Raw genomic sequence first — 15,560 nt, forward strand, 5'->3', positions numbered from 1 at the left:
CACGTGTCATTGCTTTGTGATTTATTATATAAAACATGTTTTCTTGATATTCTCTATGAACGGATTGCCTTTTTGTTGCTCTGTTCAAAAGTATCTTACAACCAACACAGTCGAGTGTAGCCTACAGTGCAGCCCACCCTAAGCTGCAGCCCATCTGTAGTGGACAGACAGGGTCCATTCTGGGATTGTGCTGCAACTTCATTTATAAATACAATATATCAAAAAACAGCAGTGCCCGTCAAACATAAAGCAGAGGCTGTGCCTGCACTCATTCGTTGTCTCCTGGATCAGCAGGCTCTGATGGCGCTCCCCTGTGGTCAGAGAGAGGAAAGATCTTTGTGAGCGTCACGGTCCAACAGTCTGGGTGATATATTTATTGTTCCTAGAAAGATGCTTGTTGTATAAGAGCCCAAAATGTAACAACGACCCATAATGGAAAAAATACTAATAATTAAACCTATAATGTAGTTGGCTTACTGGTCCATAATCTAACAAAATGCTGAGCGCTTAATGTAATAACTTTTTGTCCATAATGGAACAACTTATTGCATTTTGGGACACTCATTACATCATGGTAGATAATGGCTGGATCTTGTAGCCTACAGATATGCTGACCTGGATTCATACGTAGGCCTACTGGAGCATCCACTTACCCTGAGTATGGTGGTGGTGGGGCATCGTGTACCCCGCTGTGGTGCAGAGCCTCGTTGTAGCTGGGTAGACCCGGGGCAATGATCCCACCCAGGGGCACCGTCTCTGGGGCCGGACGCCCATCTGCTGCCAGCCTCACTGGAGCTCTGGATCAGCACAATGAGCAACACAAAGCAATCAGAAGAATTCAGAAAACTAAGTTAAGTTGCCGTAAATCTGATCATGTCTGAAGCAAATATGAATGGGCTCAGTAAATCTGGTGGAAATATATTTGTAAATGTAAAGGTGGAGTCAGCGATTCTGGAGAATGTATGTTGTCAAAATCAGGTTTTGTCTAAATTAGTGAATATCTCCTTACGATCCGCTACAGTGGGCCAGCTGACAAAAAATCCTGTGATAACACAAAGCCAAGGCTTTGTAAACGGGCATTATGGTGGCTACGTTGGGCCCCCTTTGTTGATATACCAGTTTACAGAGTCAGGCTATTAAGACTGGATTTTTTTTCAGCACACACACAGTACGAACAAGTAGCTCTGATTGTGAGGGGATAGTCAATGATTTTTGACAAAAAGTGGTTTTGACAACAAGTGTCCTCCAGAATCGCTGACTCCACCTTTAATTTCCACATCACAGGTTAAGTGAGCTTAATATGGCTGACCTTCGTCCACTCTTGTTCCTCTTGGCTTTGTAGCAGTAGATTCCCACCACAGTGGCTAAGACTGCACACACTAGGATAGCCACGATGCCGGCCACCAGCCCCGACACATCCACTTTGGGACTGTATTCTTCAAAGACAAATATCATCATTAACATTAAGGAGAATTCTCATACCAGGCAATCAGCAGGTCAGTCACGTCTCCTTCTTGTGTGGGTCCAATTGGCTTAAAGGTGGGGTAAGCGATTCCGGAGAATGTTTGTTGACAAAATCACTTTTTGTCAAATCAGTGAATACCTCCTCACAATCTCCTTCCTGTCTGTACTGTGAGTGCACTGATTATAGGCTACAAATGTGAGGAGATATGATTTGGCAAAAAGTGATTTTGTCAAAAAACATTCTCATGAATCGCTGACCCAACCTTTAAGTCATCAGTATAAATGTGTAACTGCAACATATTCCTACTGTTTGGCGTTGTATTCAGTATTCCTAAATATATGACAGTTTGCAGCAGCATGTTTTTCTGTAGTAAGGGATGTATTTTGGCTACACTTTGACAGAGCATTTAAGGCATTAAGCATACTTTACAACAACCTATTCTAAAATGACAGATTATCCTCTGAGAAAAAATGGCAGCAATGCGGAGATAATGATGTATTAAGTGTTACTCATGTATTTTCAAATACGACAATGGATCAAATACATTTTTTAAGCATTTACCGTGACTGCTGATATAGGCCTCCCAAAACACTTTCTACAAAATGGAGAAAAATCAGATTAGAGGACAAGCAGTCCTGGTCCCTGGTTAGGCATTTATCACATAATAATGTAGTCATAGAGACAAAGATTAAAACAACAATGACAAAAAAACAATAAAGAACAACAAGGCAAAGTTATAATGCAACATACACCCATACATCTCAGTCTTCACAGATGCACTTGTTAAGCTAAAGTTTTGCGTGGTTTGAATGACTTTGGTTTAGTTTAGTTTATTTCGGTCAATATTAAACTGATTGACTATTCACTTAGTCAAGACTTAGATAAAGAATAAATAGACATTAAGGTATTGCTGTTCTGGCATTGAAACAAAAGATATACAAAAGACAAAACAGAACCAAAAAGGTATAGCCTGAAGCCATAGTTTACTATGCCGACCCTTTTATTACCCATTATTTTGACAGCTCCCTTTCAAAAGCAATGAAAGAAGGAAATCTCTTGTTTCCTTTAACAGTGTACCACCATGGTTCTCCAAATCACATTTAAGACTTTTTAAAGACCCTTTAATACCCCTTAATCCCAATGTAATGCCAACTGCACTCCCAGATAAGAAATTGTATTAGTAAGGCAAGGCAAGGCAAGGCAATTTTATTTATAGAGCACATTTCAGGCACAGGGCCACTCAAGGTGCTTCACAGGGTTAAAATCAAATAAAGAATACAAATACAAAAAAAAAAAAAAAAAAAAAAAAAATGAACAAATTTAAAACGTGGATAAAAATACAACATTTAAATAAAAGAATTAAAACATTTTACCAAAAAAAAAAAAAAAAAAAAAAAAAAATTACAGGTTAAAAGGGAAACAAGAACGTTTTGAGACCCGATTTAAAAGAGCTGAGAGTCTCAGCGGACCTCAGACTCTCTGGCAGTCCGTTCCAGACATTGGGCGCATAAACGCTGAATGCCGCCTCTCCCTGTTTAGTTCTAGCTCTGGGGACTTTTAAAAGACCTGTCCCAGACGACCTAAGGGCTCTGGGCGGCTCATAACGTATCAGCAGATCAGTAATGTATTTTGGCCCTAAACCATTTAAGGCTTTGTAGACCATCATCGATATTTTAAAATCAATTCTTTGAGTGACAGGAAGCCAGTGTAAAGACCTAAGAACTGGGGTAATGTGATCTACTTTTTTGGTCCTAGTGAGGACTCGAGCAGCAGCGTTCTGAATTAGCTGAAGCTGTCTGATTGATTTTTTAGGAAGGCCTGCAAAGACACTATTACAGTAGTCAAGTCTACTAAAAATAAATGCATGGACAAGTTTTTCTAAGTCCTGCTGAGATATTAGCCCTTTAATTCTCGATATATTTTTAAGGTGGTAGTAGGCTGACTTAGTAATTGAATTACAATAGTAATAGTATACATTGAATAGTAGTAGTAAACTAGTATGGAATACTAGTTTAGTATGTACTGTACTACATATGCCAGGCAGTCCATTTTTAACTCTGGCTTTGCAGATGCATATGGACAGTAAAATCTCCCAAAATAATTTTACATTCAACAGGGCCATAAAAATCTTCTGTCAAATGAATTTCCATGGAAATTTTGGATTGTTCATGGGCACTTCGCCCCGAACACCCGCCTATTTCCTTCACTGCTCTACGGTGATACCAACGTCAGATTAGACATAATTAAATATTTTAAAAGGCTGTGGAGTTCTACATTCAACATGGCTATGTATATGGAGGCAGCATTACCGTCTTATCATTGTCTTCAAACACCTCTCTGGCCTCCTCATAGCTGCAGATCTCCTCCCTGCATTCCCTCTCCAGATTATCAGACGCCACCACCTCAAAGTCCCAGCTGTTGTAGAGCAGTGTGCGGGACAGGAAGGAGGTGGCTGCCTGCTGGTCCAGCAACACTGGAACTCCTACAGCAGAGACGGGCCATATTATATATACAGTCATACCGTATGAGTGATGAACTACAGTATATACAACCCCCGCACTCTGGAACACAATACAAGAAACAATACTGTACTGAATAGATTGTTTTTCTCTCTTGTGTGGGAGGGCAGTACAATGGACAAAATGCCTCTTAAAAAAATAAGTGTAACAAAACCAGGTGTATTTCACTTGTAAAAAGTAAACCAACTCTGCCAAAGGAACAGGTGAAAATTCACCTGGTAAGATTTCTTGAAATAAGATGGAATATTTAAGCCTTTCAAGATAGAATAGATCTTCAAATTAGCTGGGAAAACTCAAGTTGTAGTGTATTCAATACAGTGACTGTATTGTATTAGTATTATGAAGTTTTATGTATCATAGTAAACCTGTAATGGTCAAAAGCAGTATACTTCCCCCGACTTGTCAATGTCAATCTCATCATTACATTAGTGGCACTGTTCTAGATTTAAGATAATCACCTACTTGATATAAGATAATGATAATAAATTAGACAAAATAAGACATAGAGATATATCTTGTAGCTAGCTGGAAATAATTATGTTGAGCATGTTTTACTACTATAGTAATAATAGGAACAGCTTTTGTGTCATTGTAAGCCACAATCCTCATTTACAAATCAAGCGTATTGAATTTTTAGTCCCTATATTTCACTGAAATGTTGCTTGTGAGGTGATTGTGTCCTTCTATTTTTATAGCGAGATGATATATTCTGACTAGAAATTAGACCAAATACAGTTGTTAAGATTCTAAAATTCTATAGTGTGTGTCTTTTAAGTGTGGACTGACCAGCTGTGCGTGAGAAGAGGTGTGTGCTCTTACCTGGAGCGTGCCTGTCGGTCACATAGCATTGGGCCAGCTGGAGCAGGGACAGCAGCACAATCCACAACACTGACACGGTGGAGGCCATCGACGCAATAAACTAAAAACAGAAAAAAAGAACAAGGAAGGGTTTCGGTGGGAATGATTCCAACACTTCCTGCCTGAGGCTGTGTTGTGTATGTGTGTGTGAGGACCAGCCTCCAATACACTCACTCACCTGTCCAAAGCTGTGGCCAACTTACTCTGCTGTAGTTTGAGAGAAAAAAAAACAATTATTCCTTAAGATTTCCAGAAAACATGGAGGAACCAATATTCCCCTCAAAGTGAGCTTCTTTAGTGGAAGTGTAAAGACTCCAGAGTTGTGTGCTGTTTACCGAGAGAGTGTATCGTCTCATCATAAACCTGTTGGACAACATACCGGCTGAATGGGAGGAACCCCCACAAACCTGTCTGCCTCTCCATCTGTCTGTCTGTGTGTTTGTCTGTCTGTCTTTCTCTCCTTCCACGCACAATCCAAGGGCGTGTTATATTAGGTTACTCCTGCAACTGTCTCCAGCAATCATTCCGATCCAATCAAATCATTGGTATCTATTAGTGTTTTTCTGTACTCAAACATGTCCCTAACCCAGTGTCACTCACTAAAAATACTTATGTTTTGGTCTGTTAACCTTGTGATTAAACATTGATCACATCCAACGCTAATGACAGCAACCAACTCAAGTCGACTGGATGGTGAACCGAGTTTCACCCGCCCTTTAAAGGTGCACTATGCAGTTTCAGGGGAGGGGGCTTGGTTTACATTTACAGAGCCTGCAGTTGGTTTACAAAACATTTCTTCTCTACATGTAATTCTTGGTAATGAGTCATTTTATCATCATAATTTAAACCAAAAATATTTTGAGGCACCCAGAACCCCGCCCCCTCTCCAATGAACTTCACAACTTGTCCTGACTTGATGGAACAAACAAAACAAAAGTAGGTCAGTAGGTTTTGGTTGTAATATCCTCATTATTAACCTAGTCGGGAGCTACTTGCCAGCAATCAAGCTAGATTAATTTACATTGAAACGTTTTCCCTGTATTGCAGGGCAACTTACAAATATGAAATTCAGTTCTGAAGAAGATTTACGTTAAGCAAAGTTTTCCAACAAATTTTTTTTTGTAATTCAAGTTTTTATTATAATTATTTTCAAACATGCTACAGATCAGTATCAATTCTAGTGCCCAAAATGTTGTGTTATGGTATGGGTTTTTTCAGTCCTTTGATGACAACAGAAGCCTTCAATAGCCTGCCTGTTACAAAACGGACCCATGTTCCCACTTGTTCTTATTTCAAATCAATGAAGTAGAAGACATGAGCATAGTATATCCCTGGGCTATGGGTGTAGCCTGCCTGCCGAAGCAACAACTGAAATGAAGATGCCTTTAACTTTTAAAGCCCTGTTTGGCCTCGCTCACACTTTTATCTTCAGGTGTAAACCTCCTGACTAGCTACAAAAGTGTACAGATGATTTTCTGTCAAAACCCCTTGACACCTTACCCTAGGTGATTACGTCGGCAAACTCCCTAACTTCCTTTAAATCTCTGTTTTAAGCTCATAGGGTTTTTCCTGTGACCTCAAACCAGTGTTGTGACCTAAATACAGTATGTCTGCATAGTCAACCCCAAAAGGTCCATCCCGAGCCAGGTATAACATTGTGTTTATCATCAGAAGGCCTTTTTACCTTAGAATTTTTTTAGATGAATGTCTTGTAATTTCACTTAAATGTTGTAAATACGTTCACACACTTTGTCCTGTTATAAACACTTTGTTTTAATGAATTTCTTGCTGCTTGGACTTTGATTTTGTAAATACATGTTTAATGTGACCAATATCTGTCACAACAGAATACAAATGATGAAACTGTAACATCGTCTTGGAAACCCTAGAAAAAAAATTCTGCTTCAAACAGTGTCGGTTTGAAAAGTCAAAACACAACAGAAAGAAATGATTCAATGATGTATAAAAGTGATTTGACTTTTATTTCAAAATAAAAATTGATGACGTGAATTGCAGGCTGCGAGATAGATATAAATATGAATTAACATTAATAATAAGAGAAACCAAATTGTCTGAAACATTACAAATGGCAGGAACAGTACGAATATTTTTATACTTTCAATTCCAAAAAAGAAAAAGAAACCAAATACAATTGGTCGTTGTGGGGAGGACTGCTGGCTGCTCATCCCTGTATAGCTGCAATAGTGTTCTCTACTGGTTAGCATGGGCCACTGCACAGGGGCAAAATAGTGGCACAAATGACTTTTGATAAATGCAATAGGGAGAGAGGGGGGGGGGGGGGGGGTGTTACAATACAAATGAAGGTAATATTGATTGAAACTTCCAATGTGATATGTTGGACAATACTGTAATATTACACATCCTAAACACTGAAAACAACTCCATCCGATTAATGAAGAGCATTGGCTGCAGTTGAAATCTCTGGACAAAGCTAGTAAGAGGACCTTGAGTTGAGGATTATTATTATTATTTCAAACTGTATTCAAGGTCAAGAATAGACTTTTCCCCTGCTACCAGTTCACCATCATACATACACATCATGTTAAGACACTGATAAAGTACATGTAAAAAAAAAAAAAAACTTAAAAAGTGGAAAGAAAAAACATCAGTACCACAATGCAGTCCACCTGTCACTGAACACATTTGTGTCAACCCAACACGTTGCCCATTGCAGGTCAAAAGTTAAGACGTGAAAGCACAGAAACAAGTCCTTCTGTCTTGAATACAGCACAGACTTCCTCATTCAGCTTGTGTCAGCAGGGAGCAGGCGTTCCCACACTGTAATAGGACCAGACCAATTTTTAGGGCCGATGCCGATTCCAAAATTAGGGAGTAAAAATTATCTGATAACCAATATAACAGCCGATTAAATTCAAAATCTTCAGAAAAAAACATATTGTAAAGAAATAACTACTTTTATCATTACTTAAATATAGTTCAAACACTTTGAAGGTAGATCATTTTACTGCTTTAGAACACTTTACTGTCAGAAATTGGTGCGGGAACTTTTCTTTATTGAAATTTGCTTTGGCAGGGGGGGAACAAAACGTATTACATATATGACTAATGTTAGATGGGGAATTTTGAAACTCAGACATTAAGAATTGTTTTCTTACTTCAGGGCATGTCTACATGAATATAGCTTATATTTACAAATGATGGTCATCATTTCTAAGTGAAACCAAGACATGTTCCTTGCAATTATTAGGAAAAATAAGAAAATTTAACATCGGCGTCTTTTGTATTTATAGATGGTTGTAATAATCTGTCTGTATAATATTAAGGCAACGCTGGTGGAAAGATGGGTAGGGAGCAACACAGCAGCGACCTAACCCTACGTCTGTGTGGCTCTGCTGCCCCCTGCAGGAAGGCACGGAACATGACAGCACATGGGCGTTAAAGGGATAGTTCAGTATTTTTGAAGTGGGTTGTATAAGGTACTTAAGCATTGTTACTCTTACCTAGTCTCAGTCTTAAGTTACCTTATGGAGATGGCGGTCAACGCGGTCATTTTAAGGGGTTTGGGAGAGATTTCAGCCTTGTACTGTTGTAGATGGGGCAAGCAGAGAAACGGTGTTTCGCCAAATATAATAATGCTAAACTAAAAAATGAATATCCATTCAATTGTACACTAAGTAGTATATTTTCACTGTTGATTTGTGGACTGATATGCTCCATAGGCGCAGTAATACATGGCCGAACTAGCTTAAGAAAGGGCAAAAATAAGCAGCAGTCTGCTGGTGCAGTGCAGCGAATCAGTAGCCTACCGAAACAATCCTAAATCTAGCATACAATTGAACTGATTTTTTTTTAGGTAAGCATATATATAGTTGGCAAATTGTCATTTTTCTTCTGACCCCCTCTGCAACATTACAATGCTGACTTCTGCTACAGCGATGTCCCCCCCTCAAAAGTCCTTAAAATTACTGCGCTGATCCCAATCTTCATAAGGTAACACACTAACTATGCATGAGTACCTCATACAACCCCACTTCACAAATACTGACCTATCCCTTTAACGTCTCATCCTTGTGCTTGCCACTTGACACAGGCTAGTTAGAAAATGTTACATCCACATTTTCCTGCACACTTAAGACACAGTATTGTAAATAAACTGTCCATGGCGATTGTTTCCTAAGACAGTCAGCAGCGTGGCGGTGATGTCACTACAGGAAGAGGCGTCCTGTTCTTAAACAGCAGTTTGGTCATTTCTACAACAGGTGACGGTGTGGTGATATTTGTGGTTGTTCATAGTAAAGGCATTATTACTCCGTGTACGTCGGCCCATAGCGCTGACTTTCTGTCTCTCCTCCTCCGACACCACCTCTGCTGCTCTCCCTTTAACATCCTCTCATTCAAACACAAGATTACACTGATTTAAAAAGGTTGCTTTCGGCAAAAAAGTGCAAATGAAAAAAACATTTGGAGAGAAAATGATGCACCTTATCTCTCGCCCACTCACTCACTTATACATACACACACACACACACACACACACACACACACACACATACACACACAAACTCACATACACAAACACACACACACACATACACTCTCTCTCTTTGGAAAGCAGTATAGGGCTGAGGCGTTGGTGTTAGAGCACAGCACAGTGGGCCCTCTTCTTCTTCCCTGTGTGGCTAGCCTGAGGCGGGGGACACTCCATCTCCTGAAACCGTCTGAAAGAGAGATGCCCATCATTCTACAGTCTGTACACATCACAGTGTTACTGGAGTTACTGTTGATATCCCAATTAATAAAGGTGGAGTCAGTGATTCTGGAGAACGTTTGTTCACTTTTAGTCAAAATCAGTGAATATTTCCTCACAATCTACTACCTGTCTGTACTGTGCGTGGGTTGAAAAAAAAAGTCTGGTGTATTAATACACAGCCTAGGCTCTTTAAATGGACATGTTGCTAACTATGGTGGCCCCCCTTTTATAAATACTCTTTGTTTACATGCCAGTTTACAGAGCCTAGGCTGTTTATTGACACTGTTTTTTTTTATTGACAGGTAGCGGATCATGATGAGGTATTCACTGATTTTGACAAAAAGCCTTCTCAAGAAGGGCTGACATAGGACACCAAGCACCCAGGAGAAGTTACAGACCGGCATAACAAACCACAAAAGTCTCAAACAGCCAAAACAATGAACTGGAATAAAGTTAGAGGGGAAAACACAAGAGCACAACGTGTGCAGCGACTGATGGGACCTCAATACAGGTGTCTAAATGAAAGTCAAATAAATATATATATACGGCCCGTTACTGTACCTGATAATTTTCACCAGCTCCAAGAAGACCTCGTCCACCATGAAGCGGTTCTTGGCTGATGCCTCCATGTAGTGGATCCTGTTCTCTCGGGCGAAGGACAGAGCGTCCTCTTTAGAGATCTGCAGACAACAGAGCAGACGGTCAAACCCTCCACCATTCCCTCAGGCTCTCCACCTGTACAGCTAGACACTTCAATGACCAGTGCACCAGGGTCTTAGAAAAGGATTTCCCAAGTGTGCTGCATGAAAGACTTATATTGAAATAGTCTTAATAGTCCCCCTGATTCCACACTTTGATTTTCTGATTCCTCCTTATTTTGTAGGGCTTAAGGTTTGTGAGTTTACTTTGCTGTGTGCAGTAATTTGCTGCTCCTCCTCTGACTGTGGCGGCCTCACCAAGCTGATCATCATATTAGTTTGTTTAATTACTGGGATCAGTATGAACACATAAACAATGCACTGGTATCTCCACGCCTTGCATCCAAAGTCAATACAACTTTAAAGTCAATTTCTGCAATATGTGCCAGGCATACAGAGGAATCTGTATCTCCAACCCACAGTGCAAGGGGATCAAATAAGATAAGTTATATATACAATAAATACATTCTAAATAATGCAAAAAGTAAGGCAAAAACAAACAGTATAAAAAAAATAAAAAAATAAAAATTTGCAATATACGAAGAACATTATTTACAACATTTGCAATATGCAGTAGACTTAAGAAATAGAAAATGTACAATATATGGGCATAACAAAGTGCAGACAGATTATAAATAGACCAATGTAAAAGGCACTGCTCTAAGTGGAAAGTGTTAGCTCATTGACAACATACAGACAGACGCAGCAGCAGGCAGTTTGCTCACCACTCTCTGCTGTTCCAGGTCCACCTTGTTCCCCACCAGCACCATGGGGAAGTCGTCCCTGTCCTTCACTCTCAGGATCTGGGTGTGGAACTTCTGCACCTCGTGGTAGCTGTGTGTGTGTGTGTGTGTGTGTGTGTGTGTGTGTGTGTGTGTGTGTGTGTGTGTGTGTGTGTGTGTGTGTGTGTGTGTGTGTGTGTGGAGGGGGGGGGGGCAAGAGGAAATAGTTAGCGAGCACAGTATCAACAAACATGGACAGATCAACTATAACAATCAGATAAGCACAGCAAGACATAGCTACATGTTGATCAGCCAGTCATTCATTATGTTCTAATGCAATGAAATGTGCTTCCACTATTACTGTCTGCTTGTGTTTATTCATATTATTTGAATATCATGGTAAAGTCCATTTCAGAAAGTGACACACACACACACACACAAACTTTTCATTACCTGCCCCGGTCGTTGAGTGCAAACACCAGTAAGAAGCCTTCTCCTGAACGCATGTACTGCTCCCTCATCGCCCCAAACTCCTCCTGACCTGCTGTATCCAGGACTGACACACACACACACGCACGCACGCACGCACGCACGCACGCACGCACGCACGCACGCACGCACGCACGCACGCACGCACGCACGCACGCACGCACGCACGCACGCACGCACGCACGCACGCACGCACGCACGCACGCACGCACACACACACACACACACACACACACACACACACACACACACACACACACACACACACACACATACACACACACAATGATTACTGGCCATTCATGGTGCACAGACTGAGCAAGGGACTAGACTGAGCTACTGTATCGTGTGTCAGATGTGTTAGATTTGCTGCTCCAAAGACACACACACTGCAACATCTGTGCACAGTTATATCAGTAATATCAAAGTCAGATCAAGATCACGTCACGTGGTTACACTGATAAAGACTTCCTGAAAGTGTTGTTTCCTTGGATATATAATACTGTATGTGTGATTTTAAAATTACACTCAGTGCAGAAATGTGCCGAGTAAACCTGTTTACATCTGATGATTCACGTGTTATTGTGTGGAGAAATGGCAGCTGCAGCAGTGAGTGGCTGTGTGTGACCCAACACACTTCAGCCTAGTGCAAGTCCTAACAAGGGAATGAAACAAGCAAGAGAGCAAACACGCTGCCTGCAATCATATCACGCCCCTCAGTTTCACACACACACACACACACACACACACACTTGTGGAGACTTACTGTCCAGCCGGGTCTCCTTCCCATCCACAGTACAGGTCTTGGTGTAGGAATCTTCGATGGTGGGGTCGTAGTCTGACACAAAGTAGGACTGTGGGATACATACACACTCAGTTAGTTAGTTAGTTAGTGAGAAGCTTCTGTCAACAGTGGAATATGTCTCTTAAAGGCAGTGTGGCTTGTCACACAATGCTCCCAGCAAATACCTGTTTCTATTGGACATGGATGAACATGATGAAAAGGCCTTTTTAAGACATCTACATGGTATTCATCTAAAAGGCTGTATCCAAAATCTGTTGTGGAAAAACTTTGGACACTAATATGTTGTAAAAATGAAATAAAGCTTTGAACTCTGTCTTAATGCAACATCTAGATTTAGTGCTATGGAGCAGACATGTGGTCAGCAGCGGCTCATGTGTTACATCTCAAACCTTCCCACACTTCACTTCACTGCTGCAGCAGACAGAGAGCAGTGTCACTGACTGTGAACATGTGGGCTAGCATACATATTTTTAAACATTTGTTCTTTCTATTTGTATATTATGTAATAATAATGTAGTACAGTGCACACATGTTTACATATTATCTGTTGCTATACTTGTAGCCTATCTGCTACATATTGCACATAACTCACAAAGCCTACTTGATAAAATATTTTTATTTTCTTATATTTCTCTATGCCTAAGTATACAGGTGCATCTCATATAATTAGCACATCATGGAAAAGTTCATTTTCGTAATTTCCGTAATTTAATTCAAAAAGTGAAAGTTTAATCTACTCTAGATTCAAAATGAAATATGTCAGGTCTTCCTTTGTTTAATTTTTGCTGATGACGGCTTACACCTCTTGAATATCTCCATGCCACACCGCATGGATGCAATAACTCATGCAAAAGGAGTCCCGACCAAGTTTTGAACATACTTTTCAGAAAAGTTCACATTTCTGTATTATAAATCCTTTTTTAGTTGGTCTTATGTAATGTTCTAATATTTTTGCTGTAAGCCGTAATCAGCTAAATTAAACAAACAAAAAAAGGCCTGACATTAATGTGTAATGAATCTAGACGTATTTGAAAGTTTCAACCTTTCCATGATGTTCTAATTATATGGAATGCACCTTTATTTCTACTCGGGAATTGCAACTGTAAAGTGAGGTCATCGGATGCAGCCAGCATCATTGAGTCTGCATGCTTATTACTGTCTAGGCTATTACTGTGCATTTACAGCATCACTTAATGAGATGCACCCTTTGTGAAGTAAGCAGACAGGCTTTATGAAGCAGCAGGCCATGCTTTATAGGTCAGTAATAAAAAGCCATTTATGTGAACAACACTTTGGGTTTGACAGGTTATGAAAAAATCCTCCTTGTAATTGTTTAGCTCTTCAGTTGATCAGAGCTTTTCATGCTTCTTTATACTTACAATTCAATGAGAAATATTAAACTTTTTACTCCACTACATTAATCTGATAATAACCCTTAGTTCTAGTCACTTTTTGAATGAAGAAGGTTGCAGTGAAAACATATGAAAAGTTTATACCCAGACAGTATATAGGCCTACAAGAACAATTTAAACATTAACTGCTTTATCGATAACCTTAAATGTGAGAATCTGCTTTTCCTTTTAATAATTAAGTGAAGTAATAGCCTATATTCTTAAATAGTAGAACAGTCACTTTTACTTTTATAGCTTCTTTAGGGCTTTTTTCTGATTATATTATAGGCCTACTTTCACTTAGACAACGTTTTCAATTAATTTATACTTGTACCAGAGTATGTTCTATATAGTTTTTAGGCCTATTAGTACTTTTGAATCTTTAAACCCACATTCCATACCAGCCAAATGCTCTTGATGCTCTCTTGGCCTACTTAAATACTTTGAAAATCAAGATACTTTTGAACTTTTACTCTAAGTGGTTTTATAAATAGGTGAAGTAACTTGCAACGGGGTCATTTATTCTACTAAGGTATGTCTAGCCTACTCTTTTACCCAATCGACTGTGGTTTTCAGGTAGGCTACTCATTGCAACACTGTACGCTACAACTTAAAATAAGACTAAATAAGTTTGGCTCGTGACGTGAGTCGAGCTGTGCCTAGCCTTAATGACTCACAATCCAGATGTTTTTCACAGGCCCGGCCATTTGTTTCTTGTTAAGAGAAGAAGTTAATAAAGCGGTAGTAATAACAACACAGTGTCCCCTGATGTAGTATGTAGCCTATGTGTCTGCTATGCGGGCTAACTGTGGTGGCCTGTGTGTGTCGCAGACAGATGTGGACCGTACCTGGATGAACTGGATGGTCAGGGCGCTCTTGCCCACCCCTCCTCCTCCCACCACCACCAGTTTGAATCTCTCCTCGTCTCCGCTCATAGCTGCTGCAATCGGAACTGGGATTTTTTTTTCCTCTCTCGTTTTTTTCTCTCGCCTGGTCGGAAAAAAAAGCGCTGGATCTGGAACCTCGCAGCACCGTCTCTAGTTGTCCAGCAAAGCTCAAGCCCAACACAAGGCGAGATACACGGGTCCAAAGCAAGAAAAGCAGTTTTCTGTCTGTTTTCCTTTGCTTGGCGCTGATCTTAACTCCACACTTCCTTTCACGCAAACACGTTCCAGGCGTTTGACTTGACGGTGTGGAGCGGAGCGGGCCGCTGCTTCTCTGCTTCTCTCTCCTCGGCCTGCAGGCTGCTTCTTTCTGAGGGCGGAACTGCTTCCTCTTTTTTCTCTTTCCTCAACAAAGTCAAGACGCACACACACTCACACACGCGCGCGCAGCAGAGCAGAAGACCCCAATAACCCGAGCTGTGTTGAGATTAGATGTGAGAGATCAGAGGCTACACACACACACATACACACAATCACACTCTCTTTGCGTTCGTCTCATTCAAACTGCAAAACGGAACAGAACTAATTCCACTTTCATGTGTCACTCTCCTTATTTGGTCATTTGGAGGATCCGTGACATCACCACTTCAACTTCACAGGCTCACACAGCGCTGGTTTTAAAAGCAGCGCTATCAGCCTACACTGTGATTGTTTGAGCCCTTATAATAGGCTAGTGCATTAGATAAGACAGATGTTGTCCTGGTGGGTTCTACCATCCATTGATTTATTGGGTTGTACGAGCTCCGGTTGTTCAGCGGGAACCGGAACTTCCTCGGCTCTCCTTCAGTGTGGAATGCGTTGGAAATGTGCGCCCGGGGGCGGCAATACACGCCTCTGTAGCTGGCCGCGTGCCACAGAGTTCCTAGCCGGGAGGAGCCTCTAGTCTAGGCGGCCACAGGTAGCTGCATGAAGGCAGCATGCAGACCGGCTGCTCTTG

At 40.7% G+C, this 15,560-nt stretch overlaps 2 protein-coding genes across 4 annotated transcripts; both read right to left on the reverse strand.

Annotated features, from left to right (window-relative positions):
• Window positions 1-6: 6 nt before the first annotated feature.
• On the reverse strand, window positions 7-5,198 carry prrg2 (proline rich Gla (G-carboxyglutamic acid) 2). 3 transcript variants are annotated; one of them, XM_080043676.1, is made up of 8 exons: window positions 5,178-5,195; window positions 5,021-5,049; window positions 4,804-4,903; window positions 3,775-3,947; window positions 2,027-2,060; window positions 1,310-1,436; window positions 654-797; window positions 7-311 (listed from the first exon to the last, which is right to left on the reverse strand). In XM_080043676.1, exons 3-8 carry the CDS (start codon window positions 4,889-4,891, stop codon window positions 269-271), a joined length of 609 nt encoding a protein of 202 aa, XP_079899802.1. In that variant the 5' UTR covers window positions 4,892-4,903; window positions 5,021-5,049; window positions 5,178-5,195; the 3' UTR covers window positions 7-268. The 3 variants fall into 3 exon arrangements, with proteins under 3 accessions (XP_079899802.1, XP_079899801.1, XP_079899803.1); XM_080043675.1 differs by having other exon boundaries at window positions 5,021-5,198; XM_080043677.1 differs by lacking the exon at window positions 5,178-5,195 and having other exon boundaries at window positions 5,046-5,168.
• A 1,525-nt stretch (window positions 5,199-6,723) lies between these two features.
• On the reverse strand, window positions 6,724-15,112 carry rras (RAS related). Its single transcript, XM_080044644.1, has 6 exons — window positions 14,528-15,112; window positions 12,250-12,337; window positions 11,448-11,550; window positions 10,998-11,106; window positions 10,136-10,254; window positions 6,724-9,542 (listed from the first exon to the last, which is right to left on the reverse strand). The coding sequence occupies exons 1-6, from the start codon at window positions 14,612-14,614 to the stop codon at window positions 9,461-9,463; spliced, it is 588 nt and encodes a 195-aa protein (XP_079900770.1). The 5' UTR covers window positions 14,615-15,112; the 3' UTR covers window positions 6,724-9,460.
• Window positions 15,113-15,560: the final 448 nt, after the last annotated feature.

This window comes from Ammodytes marinus (genome assembly GCF_949987685.1).
Source record: "Ammodytes marinus genome assembly, chromosome: 16".
NCBI classification, from domain to species: Eukaryota; Metazoa; Chordata; class Actinopteri; order Uranoscopiformes; family Ammodytidae; genus Ammodytes; species Ammodytes marinus.